The 25,520-nt window shown below is 47.4% G+C and overlaps 8 protein-coding genes across 8 annotated transcripts; 5 read left to right on the top strand and 3 right to left on the bottom strand.

The window, feature by feature from the left end:
- Nucleotides 1–2,622, bottom strand: F4817DRAFT_220394 (uncharacterized protein). Its single transcript, XM_049298808.1, has 5 exons — nucleotides 2,152–2,622; nucleotides 1,928–2,097; nucleotides 1,301–1,873; nucleotides 945–1,251; nucleotides 1–887 (listed from the first exon to the last, which is right to left on the bottom strand). Exons 1-5 carry the CDS (start codon nucleotides 2,342–2,344, stop codon nucleotides 514–516), a joined length of 1,617 nt encoding a protein of 538 aa, XP_049156128.1. The 5' UTR covers nucleotides 2,345–2,622; the 3' UTR covers nucleotides 1–513.
- A 368-nt stretch (nucleotides 2,623–2,990) lies between these two features.
- F4817DRAFT_346821 (GTP-binding protein YchF) lies at nucleotides 2,991–5,499 on the bottom strand. Its single transcript, XM_049304468.1, has 9 exons — nucleotides 5,102–5,499; nucleotides 4,871–5,031; nucleotides 4,752–4,813; nucleotides 4,663–4,698; nucleotides 4,495–4,601; nucleotides 4,066–4,429; nucleotides 3,807–4,012; nucleotides 3,714–3,750; nucleotides 2,991–3,638 (listed from the first exon to the last, which is right to left on the bottom strand). Exons 1-9 carry the CDS (start codon nucleotides 5,312–5,314, stop codon nucleotides 3,619–3,621), a joined length of 1,206 nt encoding a protein of 401 aa, XP_049156127.1. The 5' UTR covers nucleotides 5,315–5,499; the 3' UTR covers nucleotides 2,991–3,618.
- Nucleotides 5,500–7,566: 2,067 nt separating this feature from the next.
- F4817DRAFT_318866 (major facilitator superfamily transporter) lies at nucleotides 7,567–9,505 on the top strand (the record flags this gene model as incomplete). Its single annotated transcript, XM_049300982.1, has 5 exons — nucleotides 7,567–7,730; nucleotides 7,782–8,077; nucleotides 8,126–8,294; nucleotides 8,353–9,059; nucleotides 9,114–9,505. The coding sequence occupies 5 exons, from the start codon at nucleotides 7,567–7,569 to the stop codon at nucleotides 9,503–9,505; spliced, it is 1,728 nt and encodes a 575-aa protein (XP_049156126.1).
- A 1,166-nt stretch (nucleotides 9,506–10,671) lies between these two features.
- Nucleotides 10,672–12,810, top strand: F4817DRAFT_367666 (glycosyltransferase family 62 protein; the record flags this gene model as incomplete). Its single annotated transcript, XM_049307157.1, has 5 exons — nucleotides 10,672–10,787; nucleotides 10,880–11,562; nucleotides 11,616–11,935; nucleotides 11,985–12,080; nucleotides 12,133–12,810. The coding sequence occupies 5 exons, from the start codon at nucleotides 10,672–10,674 to the stop codon at nucleotides 12,382–12,384; spliced, it is 1,467 nt and encodes a 488-aa protein (XP_049156125.1). The 3' UTR covers nucleotides 12,385–12,810.
- A 252-nt stretch (nucleotides 12,811–13,062) lies between these two features.
- On the top strand, nucleotides 13,063–18,799 carry F4817DRAFT_346809 (uncharacterized protein). Its single transcript, XM_049304467.1, has 8 exons — nucleotides 13,063–13,903; nucleotides 13,960–16,469; nucleotides 16,516–16,808; nucleotides 16,857–17,205; nucleotides 17,256–17,644; nucleotides 17,694–17,800; nucleotides 17,852–18,234; nucleotides 18,293–18,799. Exons 1-8 carry the CDS (start codon nucleotides 13,423–13,425, stop codon nucleotides 18,563–18,565), a joined length of 4,785 nt encoding a protein of 1,594 aa, XP_049156124.1. The 5' UTR covers nucleotides 13,063–13,422; the 3' UTR covers nucleotides 18,566–18,799.
- Nucleotides 18,800–19,008: 209 nt separating this feature from the next.
- Nucleotides 19,009–20,430, top strand: F4817DRAFT_220267 (RNA-binding domain-containing protein). The gene is made up of 3 exons (XM_049298807.1): nucleotides 19,009–19,165; nucleotides 19,259–19,572; nucleotides 19,661–20,430. Exons 1-3 carry the CDS (start codon nucleotides 19,140–19,142, stop codon nucleotides 20,059–20,061), a joined length of 741 nt encoding a protein of 246 aa, XP_049156123.1. The 5' UTR covers nucleotides 19,009–19,139; the 3' UTR covers nucleotides 20,062–20,430.
- On the bottom strand, nucleotides 20,223–21,796 carry F4817DRAFT_220244 (vacuolar ATP synthase subunit D). The gene is made up of 7 exons (XM_049298806.1): nucleotides 21,519–21,796; nucleotides 21,333–21,445; nucleotides 21,266–21,276; nucleotides 20,825–21,199; nucleotides 20,755–20,764; nucleotides 20,658–20,698; nucleotides 20,223–20,605 (listed from the first exon to the last, which is right to left on the bottom strand). Exons 1-7 carry the CDS (start codon nucleotides 21,531–21,533, stop codon nucleotides 20,385–20,387), a joined length of 786 nt encoding a protein of 261 aa, XP_049156122.1. The 5' UTR covers nucleotides 21,534–21,796; the 3' UTR covers nucleotides 20,223–20,384.
- A 199-nt stretch (nucleotides 21,797–21,995) lies between these two features.
- On the top strand, nucleotides 21,996–25,025 carry F4817DRAFT_220208 (TPR-like protein). The gene is made up of 3 exons (XM_049298805.1): nucleotides 21,996–22,291; nucleotides 22,357–22,527; nucleotides 22,587–25,025. The coding sequence occupies exons 1-3, from the start codon at nucleotides 22,229–22,231 to the stop codon at nucleotides 24,840–24,842; spliced, it is 2,490 nt and encodes an 829-aa protein (XP_049156121.1). The 5' UTR covers nucleotides 21,996–22,228; the 3' UTR covers nucleotides 24,843–25,025.
- The last annotated feature ends 495 nt before the right edge of the window (nucleotides 25,026–25,520 follow it).

Raw genomic sequence — 25,520 nt, 5'->3', positions numbered from 1 at the left:
AGATCTGATCCAGAGGAATTTCAACTGTACAGTTGTATTGGGGAGTGGACATACGTATCCCAAATTTTCATGGCCAATATCAAGCATGTGGCAGCCACACCATCACTTTGACCATTCATGAGGATTGATATTTACGCACGAGCATGCACTCCAGGTTTAACGTAACTGGTTGTGACTTCATCCAACTAGATAGGCTTCTCTAGTAGCAGTCAGCAAAGCTAAAATTATTCATCGTTGACCGAGGGCGCGATTAGGCTACATTTAGTAGCTGTCGTACATTGTGTCTGGCGTTACCGCAGAGGGTCTACGGTCCGACAATAATATCCCCCGCCTTTTCCAGCCAGAAGGTGAGATGGTGTGAATATGTAGTATCGTCAGGCTTGCCAAGCTTCCAGGCTTTTCACGATTCTCCACAAGTTCTCCAACTTCTCCATGAATAACCCGGATCTGCGGATGATATGCCTATGGGAATATCTTCTGCTAGCTGGCTGTCACCTTCCCGGGGTCCACCTACTATAGCCGAAGTACCTGGCACCGGCTACTGATGCCGTCGAATATGCAGGTATTTTCAATTGGGATGTACTGCTTCGTGATGATTTTGATGATTTCCTGCGCAACCATTCCTCCAGTCAGGGCGGATATGTTGTGAAGTTCGCCGCCAGCAGCTCGTGCTACCTCCTGAGAAGCTTCCAGTACTCTCTTGTTCCCGGCCGCCTTGGGTATTAAATTACTTATGGAGCTCATGATTTCATCGGCGGTAGACGCAATACTGTGGCTAGTCGCCACGAGGGCCAGATAAATGAATAAATTAGACATGGGGAGAGTAAATGCCCCCTCGGTCTCGACCTTCATAGCCTCGGCCGCCTCGTCGTTCATCGTCTCAGCGTCTATCGAAAGGAGGTCAGCCCACTTTTCAACAAGTCATGGAATGGGTTGCCACTAACCAAAGATTGCATCGAGATCTTCACTCGTTGGCGTTGCATTGATGAGCTTCACAAATCGAGCGTTCTTGCAGAAGAGGTCTACCTCGGCGGGATCAACGTCTTTGCCACCAGGTAAGGCCCTGGCAGTTTCTAGTACCTCCTGGGCGTCTCGCCGAGCTTTTGCCTTGTATATACTTTGCAGTTTGACATAGACAGTAGACTGGGCCTTCATATCGGGTAAGGCCCCAGATAGGGGGAGACACCCATGTTTGTTGTAGAATGCCTCAATCGCCTTTGCGATAACCCAGAAAGACGACTGGAGCTCAATCTATCGACATTAGTCTGGAACAGTTCCTATACACACCATATGATCATACCTCATTTGCGACTTTATGATTAAAGACCTCTTGTACACCAGGTTCTAATTCGGGAGCCTTGATGTTCTTATTGATAGCAGTAGCGGCTTCTTGGAAGTTCTCCTCCCCACCCTCTGGGTTATTGGTCCTTGCTTTGCTCAAGACAAACTTATTAAATGCCGTCTTATCATTGTAGCTGGTAGGGTTCTGGCCGTTATGTGATTGTCTCCATTCCTCAAGGTAGTGGAGCAGTATGACGACATACGGCAAATGTCCGTGTTCATGGTCATCTAGAGCATCAATATCCTTCGTCATATCTCGAGAAAACTCGATGAGCTCAGGCCAGGGATTCAGGAGTCGAAGATCTGTTGTCTTGTCTACCTCGGGGTGAGTGTCGACTACTGGAAAGGTTCCTGGAAGACTAATACGAAAATAAGAATAAAACCCGGCAGAATGAATAGCTACTAGCGGAGTCTTATTCTGACTGGCATAGGACTTTATGATCGAAAGAAGTTCCTTTTTAATAGGATTCGTGTACATGATGAGAGTGAAGGTAGGTGAAGACTCAAGAGCGCTGCGTAGATCCAGGATACCCTATGTTATCATATTAGCACTGCTATCTTCGTCTACCGGGTGCACCTTGCGCACCTCTTCCTTTGGGAACCATTCCCCCTGGACCTCTGGGTTTAGCTCCTGGAGTAGCTTCGTACAGCATTCTGACCTGAGCTTTCCTAAGCAACTCTCATCAAGAAAGAAGTTGACTCCTAAATCAGCCTCGTTCACTATGGCATCATCTGCTATCGTGAACTTTCCTATACCTATATTTTCATATGAGCTTAGGTCCGAGAGATTGAGCTGAGTATAAGATATACCTGGCAAGACAAGGTTCTTTAGTGTCTCTACGCCCACAGTGCCGGCGCCAGAGTTCACGAGGAGGATATTGGCCGATTCAAGAGCGGCTTGACCACTAGCAGCCCATAGTCTAAGCTGTCTGTCATACTTCTTCTCCTTCTCCGTCGGCCCGTGCAGAACAGGAGGCATTTGGCTCGTCACGATCTCAGTCATCTTTGCTGATTTCCAGGGCGGTCCGCTGATGTGAGAATCGTCCGACCGACTGCACCGGCCAATAACCCAAATATTAGAGCAACTTTGAGACTTGAATATGTTGTTCTCAATAGGATACGGTTGAACTAAGGTTCTTAAATAGTATGAACTCGGTCTTCTAAATGTTCGTTATTCGTTATTCTAGGCAAATGCGACTCGGGGAATGCTGTAAGGTTTAATGTTCACAAGGTGCAGGTGGTACAGTGGCAGAGCGGGTGGCAGAGCGGGTGGCAGAGCGGGTGGCTAGTGGGGTTTAGCCGCATGGCAGCTACACGGCTGCCAGATAGTTATGACGGCTGTTGCCGAACACCACACCTAAGTCGGCCCAATTAAACGAGTCCATTCCAAAACTTAAAGTGGACCATATAAAGTGTATGTGGATATATGTACTATGTACCTTTTGATTACTTTAGCCCCTATTTGTCTCTTTCTGTGAGATACAAAGTAGAAAAGTTGCATTTTTATAAGTGGAAGAATCCTTACATACGTTCCGATATGACATATTGTGCGATAACTTGTAGGCACTTATAATATATTACGAGGGGCCTAAAATCCCGTCCAACCAAATCAAAGATACTTTGCAATATCGAACATTCGCACGGGTGTGTCTGCTGACTTATACTGGTATAAAAGGCTTCAATAACCTCTAAGACTGGGATTTATAGTACATCAGCTCGGCAACAGAGGGCACGCCCTAACCCGCCCCGGATGAGTGGGTTTAGAGCATCCCTCCGCGGAAACATTTTCAGGATGAAAAATAACTGCAGAGTCAGCTCGTAGCATTCATAGGTGGTTGTTTATGTTGATTTATCGCTAGCTGTCACGACCTATCTATCGAGGTGCTTCGAGAAGTTCTCTGATTTTACTTTCCGAGCCATAAGCCCAACCTTTCCAATATCGATTACTATAGCGTCGGGCAGAGATCCTTTCCCCCCGGGTCTGCTCAAAGAACAGCATTGTTTTATACTGACATGGGGATCCCATTTAGTCTTTGATTGATACCTAGCAAGTTTCGTAAATGATACTAGTAGTAGCTCAAAACTGAAGGAGCAGAGGCCGAGGAAATTCAAGCCAAATAGGAACAGTCTCCAAGGCAGGACTATGATCTATAGATGTTTGTGGTCCTGGTAAAAGGTCAGGGAGTCTGCGGTTAACATATCCCAAGCTGAATGGGCCAGTTGTTGAAACTGGTCGCTATCCGAGCTTCCATAGCCGCCGGCCTCGATAAGGTAAATCTATTTCTTATTTGAAACGTCTAAGACAGATGGTCAGCACTCTCCTACAATAAATACAAGTAAAAGAGTAGTATCGGTGACGGCTTTTAACGTACTGAATTGGAAATGGATGATATCTCCGTCTTGGACAACCTGGGAGAAAATAAAGTCAGCTGCTGCAGCATCAGGAGGGGTCTCTGAGTACCTACATAAGACTTTCCTTCTTGTCGGTATTTTCCAGCAGCCTTGATTGGGCCCATGGACTTGCCGCCTTCGCAGAGATCGTGGAAGTCTTGGTAGGCGACCACTTCAGCTTTGATGAATCCCCTCTCGAAATCGCCGTGGATAGCTCCAGCAGCTTGCGGTGCTAGGCATCCCCTCGGAATAGTCCAGCATCTGATCTCCTTCTCACCAGCTACGTACAAGTCAGCGCGGAATTCACCCAGGGGTGGCAAAGTGTGAGCAGACCGGTGAAGTAGTATTGCAGGCCGAGCTTTGTGAATCCTTCAGTGATGATCTTGTCCAGTTTTGACTTGACCTTGCTCTCCTTGAGGAACTCGGCCTGTGCAGCTGGATCATCTTTCATGCTGTAGAGCTTCTCTTCAAACTCAATAGAGAAGGGGATGATGTCTCGGGGAACGCCTCCGTGCTCGGTGACCCACTTGGCTATGGGCGGCAGGTACTTGCTCTTCTGTCTGAGGTAGTCCTTCATTGTCAAGTTCACGAGGTATATGGTTGGCTTGGTGGTGATTAGCTGTATCTTCTCGTTGATGAGCGCAATCTCGGCCGGTGTCCAGCTTCCGTCTCTGACTGGCTGATCCTTCTCCAGCATCTATCTCACGATTGTGAGCATATTTAAAATGGTTGGACCTATGAGACTGGAAATTCTGGGCTCACTGCTCGGATCTTTGTCGTTGTCTCTGTGAAGAGAGGTAGCATCTTGTACTTGCCACCTGCCTTTCTGACGATTGCTTCCTCGGCGATGATTGTCTTCTGCAGAATGTCTAAAACGGGGGTGGGGGTGGGGTTAGCTGGTGCGAAGCCGATTCAGAGGGCAATACAAACCGAGATCCTTCTTGCAAAGCTCGCTTTGGATGGTATCTAGAAGATGCACCGATTAGTTTCGTCAACTCGAGAGGCTCGGCTGAACTGACCCAAGTCCCGGACGGGATCGATCGAGTCATCGACATGCAAAACTTGATCGTTATCGAATGCTCTGTCGTAGAGTCCGTGTCAGCGTGAAGGTGCGGCAGTTCAGCCATGTATGCTGTACCTGACAATGTGGAACATGCCGTCGACGGCCTGGATATGAGACAGGAAGGCATTTCCAAGTCCTTCTCCTTGGGAAGCACCCTTGATCAGACCGGCAATGTCGGTGACCTGCAGATACGCTGGGTACATGGACGGCGGCTTCCAAAGGTCACAGAGAAAGTCCTACATGTATTCCCTACTTCAGCCACCCATTGGTCCATTGGGAGTCTTTCTGTAGAGTATCTCGACTTACATATCGAGCGTCGGGAACAGCACATCTCGCCTCATTGGGCTCAATCGTACAAAAGGGGTAGTTCTCTGCAGCGGCGCTCTGCTCGGTCAAGAGATTGAAAAGACTCGACTTTCCCACGTTAGGCAGACCAACGCATCCCATCTTTAGGTTCTTGCGAACCCTTCCGAAAGCAACGACATTGTCCGTGACAGCTTCAACCTTCTTGGGGGGCATGGTGACTGTATTGCCCAAGCACAAATGAATATTTACTGGAAAGCTTGATCTTGGAGAGAAGATAAGAATCCTCTGCCAAACTTTTCAAAAAATGGCCTGATAATTCACTTCTAAGCCCACTTAAAGACATGGGTACTCACTCCGCATTGGAACTGCCCTCGCCATACTTTACTCCAATCGCCAAGTCGTACCTACATGACTTACTAATTCGTACTAACTAGAGCTCTATTCTATAGATCGCATGCGGCATAGACGATGCCATTATAAGATCCTAGAACTTCCATCCTTGAAACCTTCTATGCCTTATATGCATCATTTATATGCAAAATTGGGTAGTTAGTTTAAGAGAAAACGGATAGTTCGAACAGGTAGTATTTGGGCAGTTATACATAACAATGTTTGCTACTACTGGTATCTTCCGACAGAAATAAAATAAAAGTATTATAGAAAAAGTATAAAATATATTGTTAATTTGTTCTGTTAACTTAGATATAAAGGTAGGTACCTATCAAACATCACAAATTGGCATGTGCATAGGTACATAATATTTAAAACAGTGACAAAGCCAGATGTTATCTTTCTAACGAATCATCTTAATGGCTGATCTGCATGACCTTACCAACCAACATCACTCTATCTATTGTGGCTTATGCAAAGGGTATAAAAAAAGGCTTAAAGATAATCTATTTAGGTAGGATTGAACCTTTTTCAAAAAAAAAATGATAGGTTAAAATTAGAAAAGGTTAGCGGCTAGTTGGCATTGCCACAGACTTGTGCCTCGGTATAGAAAGTCTTGCGTAATATATCATTCTGGATAGTTCCGTAACCCATGGCGGTGATATTTAGCCAAATATTTATAGAAAAATTAGGACGAAAATATCTGTATATTTGGCACTTAAAATTGGTTTGAAATACAGGTATCGAATTGTCGGCGGCAAGGCCACCTTTGATAAAGAGAAATAAGAATGGTCCCTATCATAAAAAATAAGGAATTATTAGACTACGACTGGCCTCTGATATGGGTCTGCGGAGGTAACCTTGCAGCCGGTCCCGAGAACTCATGTTGCTTCAAGTCACACAATCGATTAGGTTTCGAGATATGACGATGTAGCAACTGTAAAATGACATGAACTCCTTTTCTTCTTTTTCGCAGCTTACTCAATGAGGCGATATTTGATAGGCCGGCGGTCTTTGGGTATGTAATTGTCAGCATGAGTAAAATCTCCACAGAACACAACCGTGAAGCAAGCTTAAACAGTGTTTCTCAACCTCAACCTCTGAGTTCTGTTGAGATGATTCAGGTCCGCGTACGGGAAGACAGAATCAGGACGTCGAGTGAAACGGGTGGAACTTGGTGAAGTAAATATAAACTTGAGGATCCATTGGAAACGCTCGGCGTTGTTGTACTCGTCGCTAGTGCGTAACTAATACAACGGTGCCGAAATGCTGTGTGAGCCTGGGGCAAATCCCGAGTGAGGGATGTCAGAATGTGACAAAGACTCTGTGAATCGTTTTCATTTACCTGAGGAATCTCACCCTGTGTGTACTAGCTTCTAACTGGTAGCATGGTGACAGTGTGCGTAGTATTATATATAAGTAAATACATACCTAGGTAGGTAGGAAAACGCAAGTGTTAACTATCAAACCTGCTTGAAACCTGTCCTTTAATTACTGCTCGTAGCTAAGAGGCAACTAAGGCCTCCCGCTCACAGCCATCGAATATATAGGTGACTATTTTCTAAGATGAGTCTAGTCAAGAATACTAGTATGAACAGACGATACCTTAGTGGGATTAATACGGCCATGTGAGACGTCTAAGGGGTACGATGTTACCAACAGACTGGAACTGGTTACCCCAGGATATCTCGAAATGGGATCAGGTGGGGCTGGAGTTGCACACTGCTGCAAGCAAACGTGAGCGACATTGCCGGGGTTCCATAGAAACGTTGTCTCGGTAAGCGTGTAAGTGGGATCAACGCGAAAAGCAAATATGGCTGTAAGAAGCGCTGCTAAGACCTTCTTGCTGTCTGGCATTCGCCTCGAGCGATTGGACACTCGGGTTTCCATACTCGAGATGCGCAGCATACGTCTCTCTACCGGCATAACTTAGGTACACTTGTCGACGGCCTATAAGAGTGATACATGTGTATCTAAGCGTAGGCGGGGATAGTAGCACCATATACCTCGAGTAGAGTATTTCCTTGTTCAAGCTCTTTGATAAAGGCGAAGTGCTCCCACGTTGAGAAGCAAACATGCCAATACCCACCGAATACATTGCCATGGAGCTACGTACGAATCCCACGAGCAGAAGCGAAGACACCGAAACTCTTGCTCCCGTTTCGAGCGATTCAAGCTTAGAGCTCCAGATTACTCGCCCAGAATTGCCTCTGCTACGCTTTTGGCTATTTAGTATTGGGTAGGTTGGGACATTGATCAGCGTCTAGCCGTTCGTCTAACATAGGACCAGGCTCCTTGTGGGGTTACTTCTATCATTCCTCGATACGTCAATCGTCGCCACGAGCATCTTTGCGATAGCGACTGAGTTTGGTGATTTGGAATCTATAAACTGGGTCGCCTTGGCCTATTCTTTGGTGTATCTCGGATGTGCTTCTTTGTTAGCTCGGGTTTCTGATATAATTGGCCGTCGAAATGCCTTCATCGCATCCTATCTCATATTCGTTGCATTTTCGATTGCGTGCGGGTTCGCCCAAAATCTGGTTCAGCTGATAGCATGTCGAGCTTTGCAAGGACTTGGTGGTTCGGGTGAGTGACAACTTATACGATTAGCATAAAACGACTGACTTTTGAGAGGGTTGTATTCCATCACGATGATAATCCTCCCCGAAGTTGCACCGGAGAGGATAAAACGCTTTATTGGAGGTCTAGTCGGAATCGTGATTACCATGTCAAGTGTTTTAGGACCGGTCCTGGGCGGCGTATTGACCGAGTATACAACGTGGCGATGGGTATTCTGGATCAAGTGCGTTTCTCTAATCGTCAGGGGACTCTCTAAACCTACCTACTGATGGAACGTCTAGTGGGCCTATTGGCGCAGTGTCGATTCTCTTGTTCTACTTCACATGGCCGACACCTCAGTATTTACCTAATTCGGGAAGAAGATCTTGGAGGGAACTGGACTATATTGGCTCGATGCTTCTAATTGCAGCTGCCGTATTAGTTGTCTTCCCGTTTCAGAATACTGCCATGATGGGAGATCAGTGGTCGAAGCCCGTGTTCATCGCTCCGCTTATTATCGGAGTAATCTCATGGCTAGGACTGTTCGCATGGTCCGTCTTCATTGATCGGCAGTTGGGCGATGTTATAGACGCAGCGCTCCCTATGCGTTTGCTGCGTGACCGTGTGTACGCAGCAGCGGTGCTTAATACCTTATTCATGGGATTTCCTTATATGCTTGTTATATATGCATTTCCAATTAGGTTGCAGGTAGTGAACGACAAGAGTGCCCTTCTTGCTGGCGTTATGCTGCTTCCGATGCTGGGATCAAGCGCTGTGGGCTCTCTTGTCGCAGGGGCACTTAACGGAAAGAAAGACAGAATATTTGAGACATTATTCGTTGCTACATCTCTAGTAGTTCTGGGTTGCGGACTTCTATCAACTCTTTCAAACTCACCTGACCTTGAACAGAAAGCATTGGGATTTCTGGTTTTTGTTGGCTTGGGCTTTGGAATGGTTGTATCAACAGCAACAATGGTGGCGACCTTTCACTCATCAGTCAGAGACCATGGTAAGTTTCCCACCTATTAAAACCTTCCCGAGGCCGCTTTTGACCACTTGACAGCCCCTGCACAAGGTTTGATGGCCCAAGTTCGAGTTTTGGGAGGTAGTATAGGCATTGCAGCCTCATCGGCCATCTTGGGTGTTAAGCTTCAAGAGCAGAGCGGCCCTGGCCAACCTAGCGAGGTTCCGTTGCTTGAAAGTGGCAGCAAGTCTCAACAGCAGGCTCAGCTAGAGGCTACTATACTAGCGTACGCGGGTGCGTTCAAGGAAGACATGCGGGTATGCACAATTATTGGAGCTGTTGCCATCCTCCTGACTTTTGGTACGTTCAGTCGAAATAGGTTGACAGTAGCAGAACGCAGAGCACAACAGGTAAGAGAAAGGTTCGGGAGAAAGAAAGCCCCGTCGTCCCAAGCCTTTGCTTACCCCGAGTCTCTTGCCGACCAACACTGAAAAGCTACTTACGGTTGTAAAACATGTAACTTGGAGAGATGAAGTATTCGTTGGCTACTTTGCCACTGGAAAAAGGTGGTTGCACATAACATAGGGGTTTTTCTCGGGAGATATTGTTCTCGAGTCTATTGGGGGGCGTTCATTGATGTTTTGTCATGCGGCGAGTTCGTCCCGATAAACGTGAGATATTAAGCGCTATAGATGATATCTGCTTGTATGTGAGGTTTCCCGGAGCCGCTCGGTTCACTATCTGCTCATGCTGGTAAGGACATTATCAACAGATTTATACTTGTGTGTGGTACGTATTAGGGAGTAAAGGATATTGCAGTAAACCGTAAATTAAAATAGGGTGTATATTTATCAAGTCTTAAGATATTAACATCTTGGAAAAGGGAATGAAAAGTGCCATGCGAAAAGGAGACAACTGGTAAATGTAAACGTTGGTGTTTAAACGCGTCTTTGCTCTATGTGACAAGGTATATAGTATACTCCATAGTATAATTTGATATGAGATTCTTTTATAAAGAGTACCGAATTTTTAGATGTTTGTTAAAAGATAGGGGCGTGGCATCGAGTAGATATTTGCATGCTTACAACGCTCTTACGAAGAAATATGAAATATTTGTGATTTTAGTGATTTGGTATTTTTACGCAAGGTTCTCTGAAATGCCGCCCATTAGCTAATAAAATGGACCGTGCACAAGTCTGAAGGCAGACTAAATCTGAAACCGCTTCCATAACTGGCTAGCCTGTCTTGGCAAGGCTTCGCCTGTTCTGTTTACATGCTTATCAGTGTTCTAATTTAGGCGATAGACGTTAGCGCAATTAGCAGGTTTCCGAACTCGACACCTTTTTGATTATTCCCCTGTACTTCGTACTGTCGTTGCATTTCATTGACATGTATTTTGATGGTGACGACGACGACGACGACGTGAATTGACCCTAGTACCTCATCCTCTATCTAGTCAATTCTGACCTAGATTTTCCAACTTCCAAACCTGAACAGTCGTATCCTCACTCATGAATTTATAAGAGTTTCTTTGCGCGCCTAAGACTCCAGCCCCTAACGGCGCCCGTCTCGAAATAAGGGTCGTGCCGTTCACTGCAATCTCGAGTACCCCTTTGCGCGCGTCGTTCTCGTCGGCCTGGTCGTTCACATATTTCGAATGTTACCCTCGTATGCATCCTCGACCAATTCCAAGATGATGCCTCGGCATCATTCCGCTGGATTTTCCAATGGCTATCCACGCAATACCAACACTTTCGATATCTCTCCTCATAGGTTGGTGGACCCTTTCCGACCTTAACGCGACATTGTTCTTAGGTTTGAATAATGAGTAATATTAATTCGTTTCTGACTGAGATGTTTACCAGATTTCAACCCCGCGCCTCGACACCTGCCGCTCGTCGACGAAGAAGTCTACTGACGCGATTAGGCATAATTGCGGTTGTTATCGTATTGATTTGGTTCTTTATTCGACCGGGGAGTGGATCCTTTACTTCTCTATTCTCCCTAGGCCTTCTCAGTTCAAGTGGTGATGTTTTGATGGACACCGTGCGCTACTATGATCTCTCGAACGTTCAGGGTACCGCTCGTGGTTGGGAAAGAGAAGAACGTATCCTCCTATGTGTTCCATTACGAGATGCCGAACCCCATCTCAATATGATGTTCTCGCACCTCCGCAACTTTACATACCCCCATCATCTTATCGATCTCGCTTTCCTCGTTTCCGATTCGAAGGATAGGACGTTAGAAGTGCTTGTAGAGAAGCTGGAAGCGCTACAAGCTAGTGAGGACCCGAAACAGCCCTATGGAGAAATATCAATCATCGAAAAGGATTTTGGTCAGAAAGTCAACCAGGATGTTGAGAGTCGTCATGGGTTTGCTGCGCAGGCAAGTCGCCGGAAGTTGATGGCACAGGCACGCAACTGGCTTTTGAGCGCGACTCTCCGTCCGTATCATTCATGGGTTTACTGGAGAGATGTTGACGTGGAGACCGCACCGTTTACTATCCTAGAGGACTTGATGCGTCATAATAAGGACGTTATCGTACCGAGTAAGCCTCCTTGTAATCTACCTCTACCCCTTTCGTTACTGACAGTGATATAGACGTCTGGCGACCGCTTCCTGATTGGCTTGGTGGCGAACAGCCCTACGATTTAAATTCGTGGCAGGAGTCGGAAACGGCGTTGGCTCTTGCCGACACTCTCGATGAAGATGCTGTGATCGTGGAAGGATATGCCGAATATGCTACTTGGCGGCCTCATCTGGCTTATCTTCGCGATCCCTATGGTGACCCGGATATGGAAATGGAAATCGACGGCGTCGGTGGTGTTAGTATTTTGGCTAAGGCCAGAGTTTTCAGGTCGGGTGTCCATTTCCCTGCCTTCAGTTTTGAAAAGCACGCAGAAACTGAAGGATTCGGCAAGGTAATGCCCATTTCATTGATATATAAATTAACGCTAATGGTGGATTTAGATGGCTAAACGCATGCAATTCTCCGTGGTTGGTCTTCCTCATTACACAATTTGGCATTTGTACGAGCCTAGCGTAGACGATATTCGGCACATGGAGGTAAGTCAAATTTTAACCCTTGTATTTGAAATACATGCTAATTCAAGATTAGGAAATGGAAGCAGAGCGCCAGGCTAAGGAGGCCGAAGAGAAAGAAAAGCAGGAACGGGAGAAGAAGGTCAAAGAACAGTTCAGTGATACTAATGCTCAATGGGAGCAAGATAAATCGCAGATACAAAACTTGGCTAAGGAGGCGCAAAAAGAGCGGGAATCCGAGAGCCAACAGGGGTCAAGTCAAGACTCGAAAGCAGCAGAAGACAAGGTTGGGGAAAAGCCAAATAACCAAGTTAGGGTAGAGGCCTAAGAAATGATATTTAGGATATAATGACTAATGGCCTTGGGTTGTAGTGAGGCTTCACGTCGCACTTCCGGACTCACTATGCATTAGGCGTGTGGGAAAGAAAAAAAAAAGTCATTTGGGGCAAAGGGGAAGGATAAGGGGCGCACACATGTGATCATCTGGTCGCTTGTACAATAGCAAGGACCATGTCGAGGATCATGGCACTGGCGTTTTGGTCGTATCCGATGCATGATTACGAAGCATGGGATATTTTCAAGCGCGGCAACGGGACCGCGTTGTTTATTGTATAGATTGGCCTTGAGGCTATATTACTTTATTAGTAGATATTCTTGTTCAAGCTGCCCCTGACGTTGTCCTGTTGAGTAATGAGTGATGTCTTATTTAAGCTGTCACGAAAATACCTAATTGTAATAGAAATCATTGAACGACATTTCAGTAAATAGCACTATAATAAAACGGTTTGGAAGTATTGAGTTGCCTTATTGGAAGAGCTCTATTGAAAGCATCAAGTCTACATCTTACCTATAAATATTGGAAGTTGAAGATAGATACTTGCATATAAGTACAGCCGGCATTTAGTACCTGGGCCTAAGGGCTGGGCATTCAGGGTTCCCGCCACGCTGTCACAATCGGATAAACGCCTACCGAAATACCTTACAGCTGGCAGCAGCTTCCCGGCACGTGCAATATTTCTAAGGACCCTGCCGTTAGATGCGATAAGTTTAGGTGCGAGTCACTGATAAAACTGTTACTTTAGGTACATTAGGTACAATTCACGACTCGGACAGCTTATTCATATTGTTCACGTCTACGTGTTAAACGTAATTGGACAATGAAAAGGAGTCTGGACTCTTTTGGTGTTTAGCGACTTATAGGCAGATCTTTCGAATTTCACTTCCGTATTCTAAGTGTCGAGTCGAGTCGATTTACACCAGCCTTGCCGACTTCTAATCTCCTATTGCGCAACGCCGACAATATCCACGGCCGCCCTTAATTTGCCACGTATTACTCCTGAACCGAGTGTCGCCTCTTTAGGCGAGAATGAGTCGAGATGAGCAACTGAGCGAAAACAACATGGAACCAGAGCTTGCGCCCGAGTCGAGTAGCTTGGGTCTCCCGCTACCCCAAAGCGCAACGAGGAACAAGGCTATGAATACCGATGTTCAGGTACCCAACGCGCACTTTCGAAGTCGACCGGTAACAGTAGCTGTTGACCCAGCTTCCTTGGTCATATCAGAATGCATATCGGTCTCTTCTGCCATGCGAAAGCATGCTCGATGGGCGGGCTCGTCGGTATCCTCTATACTAGGTGGCAACCCCAATCCTGTTCAGCTAGGCCCGCCTAGGCCTCTCTTGCGGCCAGGAAGCAAAAGCTCTGCAGCGAGCTCGGGAGTTGATGGTGCGCAGGACTTTGCTATCGCGAACCGGTGGGGTTTGCGGGGAAAGAAGGGCAAGAGCATGCAGGATAATCCCCTAATGGCTGGCTTTGGTCGTCTTCGTCACGAGCTATCAAACTGCAAAGGTAATATGAAAGATATATACGATATGTAGTAGGAGACTTTTTAACACATGTTTTAGATATCCACGAGTTCGATGCCCCGGCGTTACTCAACCCGTTCCTCCAAGTGATACAAGCTTCCTCGACCTCTGCTCCTATAACCATCTTAGCACTTAAAGCGATTCGGAAATTCCTCTCTTATGGGTTCATAAACCCCAGCTCTCCACGATTCCCTCTCGCCATGCAATCCCTATCGACAGCAATAACCCATTGCCGCTTTGAAGCGAGCGACTCTGCTCAAGACGAGGTTGTTCTACTCATGATCTTGCACCTGATGGAGGATATGTTGTCCGGTCCAGGTGGAGAGTTGTTAAGCGACGAGAGTGTTTGCGAAATGATGGAGACCGGCTTAACCATGTGCTGCCAGTCGCGATTATCCGAGCTCCTCCGAAGGACGGCCGAAGCGGCTATGGTCCGTATGTGCCAGATCATTTTCGAGCATCTTAAATACCTGGAAGTCGAAGCTGGTGATGACTTGGAGGCCTTAGATCACCAGGCGAACGGGGATATGGAAGGTGTAAAAATGGTCCCCTCGACTAATGGTAACAACGTTATTGCATCTTCTGATGCCCCTGGTGGCGAACCGCGAGAGTCGTCTGGATCAGAGAGTACTCCTCGCAATGTAGAAGAAAGGCCCGCGATAGAACCCTCAGAATCTGACGATTCTCTCGATATCAAACCCTACTCATTACCGTCTATGAAGGAGCTGTTCAGGGTTCTCGTAGACTTATTAGATCCCCACGACAAGCAGCAAGGAGATACAATGAGAGTCATGGCGCTACGTATTATTCACGTTGCCTTGGAAGTTGCTGGGCCGTCTATAGCGAGACACCCAGCTTTAGCTGTCGTCGCCGAGGATCGGTTATGTCGACATTTGTTTCAACTCGTCCGATCTGATAACATGGCTATTCTCCAAGAATCTCTCATTGTAGCTGGGACACTACTTGAGACTTGCCGAGGGGTCCTGAAACTACAACAGGAGCTCTTCTTATCTTACCTTATCGCGTGTTTACACCCACCGGTCGAAATACCTCGCGAGGAAAATATCGATCCTTCGCTTTATGATGGAATTCCACAACGGCCAAGCGGAGTAAAACCGCCTCCGTCGCAAGCGGGCAGTGGTAGGTCGACACCGGTGCCGGTTAAGGACCGGCAGAAGTTAGGTATGGAAGGTGGTGCACGAAAACCAGATGCTCGTCAAGCCATGGTTGAAAGCATCGGGGCTCTCACTCGGATGCCAACATTCTTAGTTGAACTATTTGTTAACTATGACTCTGACGCGAATCGTGGGAATCTATGCGAAGACATGATTGGATTGCTTTCGAGGAGTGCTCTGCCTGACTCTGCAACGTGGAGCACAACTAGCGTACCACCCCTTTGTCTAGACGCACTCCTTGGCTTCGTTCAGTCCATAGCCGATCGTCTTGACGAAGAGCCAGTTTCAGATGGGTTACCAGATCAAGCGACTCTCCGAGAAGAAAGACGAAGGAAGAAAGTTATCATAAAGGGCGCGACTAAGTTTAATGAAAAACCAAAGGAAGGCCTAGGATATCTTAAGGAGCAAAAGATTATTACCGATGACCCAGCATCAGTTGCCCGATTTTTCCGAAGTACATCTCGAGTCTCCAAGGCGGTCATTGGCGAATTTATATCAAGAAGGGGCAATGATGAATATCTTAATGCATTTTTGGATCTTTTCGATTTCTCCGGCAAGCGTGTCGACGAAGCAGTGCGACTTCTTCTCGAGAGTTTCCGACTCCCTGGCGAGTCACCGCTTATCGAGCGAATAGTGACTGCCTTCGCGAAGAAGTACTTTGCAACTTCAGGCTCTGATATTGTTGCGAGCGAGGATGCTGTGTTCATTCTTACGTATGCTATCATCATGCTAAATGTTGATCAGCACAGCCCGAAGCTCAAGGGCTCGAAGCGCATGGAGCTCGTAGATTTCGCGCGCAACTTGCGCGGCGTTAATGGATCTAAGGATTTCCCTCCCGAATATCTCGAATTTACTTTCGAGGCCATCAAGTCCGACGAGATTATCCTTCCAGACGAACACGATAACCAGCACGCCTTCGACTATGCATGGCGAGAACTACTCCTCAAAAGTGAATCCGCTGGCCCGTTGGTACTTTGTGATACTAACATCTACGACGCCGATATGTTTGCCACAACCTGGAAACCGATTGTCTCAACATTATCGTACGTATTCATGTCGGCAACTGACGACGCTGTATTTTCCCGTGTAGTTACTGGGTTCGATCAATGTGCGCAGATTGCGTCCAGATATGGTATCACAGAAGCATTAGATCGTATTATCCAAAATCTTAGCTATATGACTACGTTAGATACCGATGGTCTATCAAGTACGGCTCTTAACACGGAAGTTAAGGTATCGGATGATAGCGATAGCGTTATGGTTAGCGAACTCGCCGTTAAGCTCGGCAGGGACTTCAAAGCGCAGCTTGCTACACTCGTCCTGTTCCGTGTCGTAAAGGGGAGCGAAGAAGTCATCCGCAAGGGTTGGCAACATGTAAGTTTCTGACACAACCTGACTCGGGTTAAGCTAACCAGTTTAGATTATCCGCATCTGGTTGAAACTATTCGTCAACTCCCTTATTCCCTCGTCGTTCTTTAATAAAAATTTCGAGAAACTAAATCTTCCCAAAATTCCGCTTCATACCCCTTCTCAAGTTATTGATCGAGCGACGAAAACTGCCGACACAGGCCTCATGTCGGTCTTGTCTTCGTATATCTCCAGCTATGCAGCTGACGATCCGCCGGAACCATCTGCTGAAGAGGTCGAAAGTTCGTTAAGCACAGTTGATTGCATCAAAGCCTGTGATCTAGAAAGTGTCTTCGCGAATATCTCGTAGGTTGTCAAGGACTCCATAGTTTGCGCACTACTAACCCAACCTAGGGCCCTTTCAGCAGATTCTTTATCACCACTTCTTGAAGCTCTTTTGGACGAACTGCCCGATGACGAAAGTTCGGCTGTACCTGTCATCACAGTGAAAGCAGAGAGCCTCCCTTCTTCACCCACCAGTGGATCTAAACCTCCTTCTAAGAAGCCTACTTATGATCCTGCAGTAGTATACATCCTGGAATTTTGTACCGTGCTTGCATTAAGAGATGAAGAGACAGTTGAGCATCTCGGCAAACCCGTCGCAGAAGCTTTGCAGATGATATTGCGCGACTCCCCTCAACACCACCCTATCCTCGTTTCGCGAGCAGCTTTCTATCAATTTAGCGTATTAAAGGCCAGCTATGTAAGTATCACCCCGAAGATAACTAGGATGTACCTATACTGATAGTCTAGGATCACGACTTTGTACGAGCACCTGTACTACTGCACACTATATCTAGTTTCCCTAAAGAGACCCTTGTGAAGACGTCGCAGTTGGTTCTACAAGGGCTGAAGCTTTGCATTGATCAACCAGGGCCTCTGCGAAGCGAGATTATGACTTCGCCCGATTTCTGGCTCATCCTACGTACCCTTGCTGGTAACCCCAATGCGTCTTCTACCGTCTTCGAGATCCTCGAAGGCGGAGTGTCAGGTTCGCCTTCAGCAATTATTGCGGATAACTACGAGGCTGCAATTGCCCTGCTCAATGAGTATGCTACCGCCGCTAAAGTCGGCGCAGTTGTGCAGCAGAAGGGCGAAAGGAGGCAGAGGAACGCTCGACCACCGAAGAAGGAGGCTTCGAGGTATGTTTTTCGTTGCTTCGCTTTTTATCGATTATCTAACTGGTTCTAGTGATAATGCCGTGGTTTCGCGGGGCGTAAAAGCCGTTAATCTCATTTCTAGCATGACGGCTCGTATTCCTCACTTGATGAAACAATCACATCTTGAGAATAGCGAGGGTAAGTGTCCCTCTATATATACCCATGTTTTTTATACTAACTCCGTTGCAGCATGGTCCGCATACTGGCTACCTATTTTTAAAGCTCTAACGACACAGTGCACTAATCCGTGCCGTGAAGTGCGGTCTCTGGCATTTTCGTCACTTCAGAGGTCACTCCTATCACCCGAGTTGACCTGTAGCGACCATAAAGAATGGACTGCCATTTTCGGCGAGGTCTTGTTCCCTCTAATCTTGAGGCTCTTGAAGCCAGAAGTCTATTCTTCCGATCGAGATGGCATGAGCGAAACAAGGGTGCAAGTCGCGTCTCTTCTTTGCAAGACGTTCCTGCAATACCTCGTGCTTCTCTCCAAGTGGGATGGCATGCTGGATCTGTGGCTGAAAATAATTGATATCATGGATAGATTAATGAATAGTGGTCAAGGCGATAGTTTGGTAAGCAACTGTCAACAGCTTTCTGTCCCATCTTTAAGTATACTAATGCAACGTTTAGGAGGAGGCTGTCCCTGAGAATCTGAAAAATGTACTATTATTCATGTCGAGTAGCGGATACCTTGTTCCTCCAAGCAAGGACCCATCACAAGAGAGCTTATGGGTGGAAACGTGGAAACGAATAGACCGTTTCCTGCCAGATCTGCGCAACGAACTGGCATTAGAAGAACCGGAGCCTTTGTCGGAAGAGAAGCAACCCACCACAGAAGAGCCAGTTAAAGAGCAGCCGGCCGAAGAGAAAAGTAATAGCCAGGAAGAAGTTACGACCGCTTAGATATTGGCCGAGAGATATCCATAGCTGAGAGAACAAAAGCTAAAGACCATAGATTGCGTGTCTAGCACACTGCTAGAATAGAGCACGCCGATCTGATGGATTGTATAATAGAACGACTTAGAAGGGTAGAATTACCCATGATGCGGAAAATACCTACATATAATCAGAGCCCTAAATACGGTAAACGAATTAGTTGGGTTCATATTTAAGAAACTGGCATGATTTATTCAAAAAGATATAGTCGGTGTCTTATAAGTGAATAAGAGGAAGTGAGCAGTTGTTTTGATTTCTATTTACTTTATAGCTGCCTTGCTAAATAGGGGCTAAAGCTGCCACTGACGTTTCGCTGTTAGCAGAGTTCCAATAGCAGTTAAACAAATGGACCCACTCAATATTTTTATGCATGTTGCATGCATTATCGATAAGCTTCAAGCTAATAACTACATCAATTGTAGCTCGCCATATCGATTTGCTTTGTTCCCAAGACAACTACAAAGTCGTAAAATCACTTCTATCGAAGTGATAACTTTCTCTACTCGATATCACCTAGAGAAGAATTTATACATCACACAAGATGGCTTCAGGCCCGTCCATTTCTACGTATGTGTCATTGCACTCCGACACATACAGTTTTCCCCCGGTCGTGTCTTGCGCACGCGCGCCGTTCTGATTTGACTAACGTAAATGCCACAGCGTGTACGTACGGAACCTCGAGGAGCGCGTCAAGCCCGAGGCTCTCAAGGAGGCGCTATCGGCCGTGTTCTCAGAGTACGGAAATATCGTCGATATCGTCGCGAAGCGGAACCTTAAAGCCAAGGGCCAGGCGTTCATCGTCTACGACCGCCCCGAGTCGGCTCTTCAGGCCGTAGAAGAGGTTCAGGGCTTCGAACTCTTCGAGAAACCGATACAGGTCGCGCTTGCGCGCACGCGCAGCGATGCTACGGTTAAGAAGACGGGGAATAAGGAGGAGTTTGAGCTTCATCAGCGGAGGAGGTTAGCTGAGAAGGGTGAGTTACCTTTTTTTTTTTCGACAACCAGATTTGAAAGATAGGAAAAGGAAAACAATCAAATGCTGATACATTACCGTCATAACAGATAAGAAAAAGGCCGCCGAAGCAGCCGAAGAGCAAAAGCGCCTCAAGCGCCCCGGCGCCCAGCCCCCTCCAGGCGAAGCAGCGCGCCCAGCCAAGACAGCCCGCGGGCTCAAGTCGACCGGCCCATCCGCCGGCCCCAACGCCGTCGTTCCGGACGAGTACCTACCTCCGAACAAGATCCTATTCGTGCAGAACCTGCCGGACGACTACCACGACATCGAAGCGCTCACAGGCATCTTCGGCCGCTTCGAGGGCTTCCGCGAAGTCCGTCTGGTCCCCGGCCGCAAGGGCATCGCATTTATCGAGTACGAGGCCGAGGCGGGTGCTATCACGGCCAAGGAGAATACTGCGGGTATGGCGCTTGGCGAGAAGCTTATCAAAGTTACGTACCAGAGACAGTAGGTCGATGCTGGGGCTGGGGTTGGTGGATGGGGAAGGTTTGTATGATAAGCGCATATTTAATACCCTTTTGCATTCGATATGGATGCTGGTAGTTCGTAGGGAAGTCGAGATAGTAAGCTGATTCAGTATATCTTGCACATGGAGAATTACGCGGTTCTCATTCACTTCGATACGTACACTACGAGGCAGGAAGCCAAGGTCATTTAGCCTGTTGGTATCATAAGGAGTACAAATATGTAATGACAACACGACAAGCGATGCAATTCAGGTCCAAACAAACCCCCCATTCGCCCTTACTAAAGCCATACCCTCCATAACCTAGACTAAAAGATAATATCATCGTCCTCGGTGGCTAGTACATCTGCTGGTCCCGAGTCGTTCGGCTGGGCCTTCTGGCCACCTTCCGCGTCGGCCTTGGCCTGAGCTTCTTTTTTGGCCTTCATCTCGGCGTCCGCGGCGGCGGTATCGCGTTGCTTCTTGCCGGCGACCTTCTTCAACCTGTAAAATTCCTCTCTGTCTAGCTCGTCGAGCTCCGAGTTGATGTCTAGCGCTAATGTTAGCTAATCTGCTTTGAATAGTAAGAGAGGCCTACTTGCACTTGATGGTATTTTCTGTTCTCGGGATAATAACGTGTTCTCTGCCAGCCAGCTAGTTAGTTCGTATCTTATGTATGTTTTGGGTGGGCCGGATTACATGGCATTCACTATAATTATACAAAGTTAGCCTAGTTATAAATATCATCTGAGCTCGGTATTCAACTCACCTCTCCGGTTCACAACCTTGATGACTTCGTCTAGAATCACGAAGGCGGTCTGAAGACTAGCGAGCTCGACTAGCGTCTCTACAGCACGCGCATATGTCTCTCTGCACCTCTGCACCTGTTGACCACCTTTGCCGAGACCAGTCAGGCCGAAGTCATTGTTGCCCTCCGTTATGTAGCTCTCGAACGCGGGTAGTAGGACACCGGAAACGTTGTCTTGTTTGGTGCGCAGTCGGAAGCGCGCTGATCGGGCGGACTCTTGTACTTGGTAGCCGATATCGCCTCCTACGGCGTACGTGACCTCCGCCAGGGAGAAGGCAGCAATCTGCATGACCCGACCCATCTTGCGCTTCGCCTCGTCGATTCGCCGTGTGATTTCTATAGATTAGGTCAACTCCTGCAACAGTCGGAAGTCAATCTCATGGTAGTATAGTATATATATACCTCGGAAACGTCTAGATGTACAAGTCAGCATATGTTAAGATAAACTCGTGGTGTGAGCTTCATATACTTGGTAAGGGCCTCGCTCTTCCGCTTCAGTAAACTGTGTCCCGTCTCAGCTCCTTTGAGCTTCGCCTTCATAATAGCCAGCGACTGCCGCGTCGCGAAGACGGCCTCTCGATCCTAGGAAGATATGTTAGCATTGCATCGCTGGTGCATAGCTCTATAGCTAATTCGTAGGTGGTTGTTGACGTACCCCAGCTCCAGACATGGCGTATTATCTATTAGCTGTGCTTTGATCCTCGGATGTAAGAGGTTAAGGTTTATGGCGGGCCTATAGAACTACGAACTACTATAGGCGCAATGTGAGGACGAAAGAGGGAGAAAAGCTAATTGGAAATGGGTTAACCTAAAGGTTGTTGCTTTGGACTTGGACTTGGACTTGGACTCGTGATGACTTATCGGGAGAGTTGAGTCCCGCTTTATTATTTGGTTACATAAACTTTGATATGACGGGTTTACACTTTACAGCAGGTACGGCAGCCAGCAGCCAGCAGCTTGGAGGCTGGAGCTTTTAGCTTTTTTGCTTTACTAAATGCCAAGACTTTATTCTCCTTTGTATTCCTTTACGACTCTTATAAGTGCATTTATACTCCGCTTATTGAATATTGGGGTCCTTAATTTTCCTTGTCTTTTCGCATTGGTGCATGGTGCGTAGGTAGGTAGCCATGGTCCTGGAATCCAGAAAAAAAAACTGGTACTAATCCTGTCTCGTCCTTAAAATAAGTTCCAAAAAGCTGCCGCGGTCACGGTCGCCTTTCACGACGCCAGAGGTCGAAATTTGTCGCCCCCCCTCCAAATATCTCCCACGACGATGCCCTGACTCTCTCATCTACACCGTCGATTAGCAGAGATTATCTGCGAGCGATCGCGCACAACGACAATCGACGGGTTAAAAGGGTCAAGATGCCACCCAATGGCCCGACCAATAGTCTCCGAACTGCCCGACAGCCAGACCTTCACCTCATTGTAAGCTGCCTATCGCGTCATCGCTACGTGAGCCTTGAAATTGTTGGCTAATATTGTCTTCCTAGACCGATGAAGACGCCGTCTACGAGCAAGATATTCTAAGGGATCTAGGCAGTACGAAACCTTGGCTCGCTTACATTCAGTTCAAAGTCCAACATGGCACCATTCAGGAGCAAGCTTTTGTCCTCGAGAGGGCTTGCCAGCAGCTACCGCGATCGTACAAGCTCTGGAAGATGGTGAGCGAATCTTGTCCAAGTTTCACGTCGCGACACGTCCAAATGCTAATATTTCATAGTACTTGCAATTCCGAACGAAGCATGTCATGAAGCTAAATGCCGCCGTCTTTGCTTCCGAGTATAAAAAGGTCAACGCCCTATTCGAGCGAGCCCTCGTCCTACTCAACAAGATGCCAAAGATATGGGAATTGTACTTGAAATTCTTACTAAAGCAGCCTCTCGTTACCTTTACTCGGCGCACATTCGACCGAGCTCTCCGAGCCCTTCCTATAACTCAGCACAATCGGATATGGGCTCTCTATAGACCATTCGCGAACTCGGCCTCAGGCGAAACTGCGGTGAAGATATGGCGAAGGTATATGCAAGTTCACCCCGAGGATGCTGAAGACTTTATCGAGCTCCTGATACAGGTCGGTCTTTATACCGAGGCTGTGAAGAAATACATCGATATCCTCAACAACCCGCGCTTCAATAGCAAGCATAGCAAAGGCCACTATGAGCTCTGGAGCGAGATGGTCGACCTACTCATCGACCATGCCAACGAAGTCGAAACGGGCCACGAGACCGGCATCGACGTCGAGCGTATCATCAGGAGTGGAATCGACAGGTTTGATGACCAAAGAGGGAAGCTCTGGTACGGCTTAGCTACGTATTGGGTCAGGAGAGGGAGCTTCGAACGCGCGAGAGACATTTACGAAGAAGGAATCACAACCGTCATGACTGTTCGGGATTTCACCATGATATTTGATAGTTACGCAGAATTCGAAGAGTCCATCATTGGTGCGCTAATGGAGTTGGCGTCCCAGCGAGCGGAAGAAGGTACACTCGATGATGACGCCGACTTTGATCTCGATATACGCATGATGCGGTTTGAGCAGCTCATGGACCGACGGCCATTCCTTCTGAATGATGTATTACTACGACAAAACCCCAATAGCGTTTCAGAATGGGAGAAACGAGTAGCGCTTTGGGGGGATAATAAGGTCGAAGTAGTACAGACATATACCGATGCCATTGCCGCGATCAGTCCAAAGAAAGCCGTTGGGCCTTTTCATCAATTATGGGCAAATTACGCCAAATTCTACGAAAAGGGCGGTGATATACGAAATGCGCGTATCATTATGGAGAAGGCTATCAAGGTCCCATTCAAATCGGTTGCCGAATTGGCTGATATGTGGATCGAGTGGGCCGAGATGGAACTTCGCAATGAGAACTTTGACGAAGCTGTCAAGATCATGGCAAAGGCCGTCCAAGCCCCAAAGAGATCAACTGTGGACTATTTCGATGAAACCCTGTCGCCGCAACAAAGAGTCCATAAGAGCTGGAAGCTTTGGAGTTTCTACGTCGACCTTGTTGAGAGTGTCAACTCCCTGGAGGAGACGAAGAAAGTGTACGAACGGATATTTGAGCTTCGGATCGCTACACCGCAAACCGTCGTCAACTATGCCACTCTCATGGAGGAACACAAATACTACGAAGAATCTTTCAAGATATATGAAAGAGGGCTCGACCTCTTTAGTTACCCGGTGGCTTTCGAACTATGGAATCTCTACTTGACTAAGGCAGTGGATAGAAAGATTGGAATCGAACGACTGCGAGATCTCTTTGAGCAGGCAGTAGAAGATTGCCCGCCTAAATTTGCTAAAGTGTTATATCTCATGTACGGCAATCTCGAGGAGGAAAGGGGCTTAGCGAGACACGCCATGCGTATCTACGAGAGAGCTACCCGTGCAGTTTCAGACGAAGACCGAGCAGATATGTTTAACTTCTATATCACTAAGTCGGCGTCTAATTTCGGGTTGCCGTCTACGAGACCAATCTACGAAAGGGCCATCGCAGCTCTGCCGGACGAAGAAGCGCGAGATATGTGTCTAAAGTTTGCCGATATGGAGAAGCGCCTCGGCGAAATCGACCGAGCCCGCGCCATTTACGGACACGCATCCCAGTTCTGCGACCCGCGCACCAACCCGGCGTTCTGGACTAAGTGGGAACAGTTCGAAGTGCAGCACGGCAACGAGGACACGTACAAGGAGATGTTACGTATCAAGCGCAGCGTACAAGCACAGTACAACACCGATGTGAACTTCATCGCGTCACAAGCCATCGCACGTGCAAATCAAACACGAGCAGGATCAGAAACAGCGAACGGAGACCCCGAAGTTGCTGATGCGATGGAACAGCTAGAGCGGCAGGCCCGAGCGCCGGCAGGATTCGTGGCGTCGAGCACGGGACTCGCAGGGACAGTAACCAAAGAACCGGTTGCAGCGCCTAGCAACCCAGATGCCATCGACATCGACGGCATGGATGACGACTGACACGAACTGGCCTCTAAGATGGTTCCCGTTTTTTTAGTTACTTGGCATTTGACATTTGGCATAGGTGAATGGATAGGGCGGCTAGCAATGCAAAAATGCGTTGTATTCCGTTTGTAACGCGCCTTTTTTTCTACGGGTTTTTTGGTCTTCCTTTTTTTTCCCCGGTGCAAGAGTCAGAGCAGACAGATACCTACCTACGTACCTACACCTATCTAGCTACCTAGGTACCTTATGAATTCACTAAACACCCAATCGGTTTGAGTATACTTGCTACGTGAGTTATCTCTAGGCTGACATGATGGGGATCATGATGCGTAGGTGCTGAAGGTTTCTTAGTTTAGGTTAGGAAGGCGGTGCTATTGGCTCCTTTGTTGCCCCTAAATTGAAGACGATGTAGCATTGGGGGTCTGGTAGATGAGTTGTTGGTATGTCATGCCCGCAGCTAGATGACGTTATCATCTCCCCCCTTTTTTCCCTTTTGAGGGCGGCTGAATTGCTTGCTGCCTTTAGATCGACGGCTCAGCTTATCATAGGGCGGGGATGTCATTGCTACTACTTAGGTAGGTTGACGGAGTGCCCGCAGGAACTGCTGGCATGACTCGTTAGGATTTGTTTAGGTAGAGCTTGTTTATTTAGGGTAGGGGTTGGGCTACATAGAGGCGAGAATTTAGAGGTGAT

This window comes from Daldinia loculata, assembly GCF_022478755.1.
Source record: "Daldinia loculata strain CBS 113971 unplaced genomic scaffold F4817scaffold_51, whole genome shotgun sequence".
In the NCBI taxonomy this organism is placed as follows: domain Eukaryota; kingdom Fungi; phylum Ascomycota; class Sordariomycetes; order Xylariales; family Hypoxylaceae; genus Daldinia; species Daldinia loculata.
Note: the sequence above shows the minus strand (reverse complement) of the source record. Positions and strands in the feature narration are given on the sequence as shown.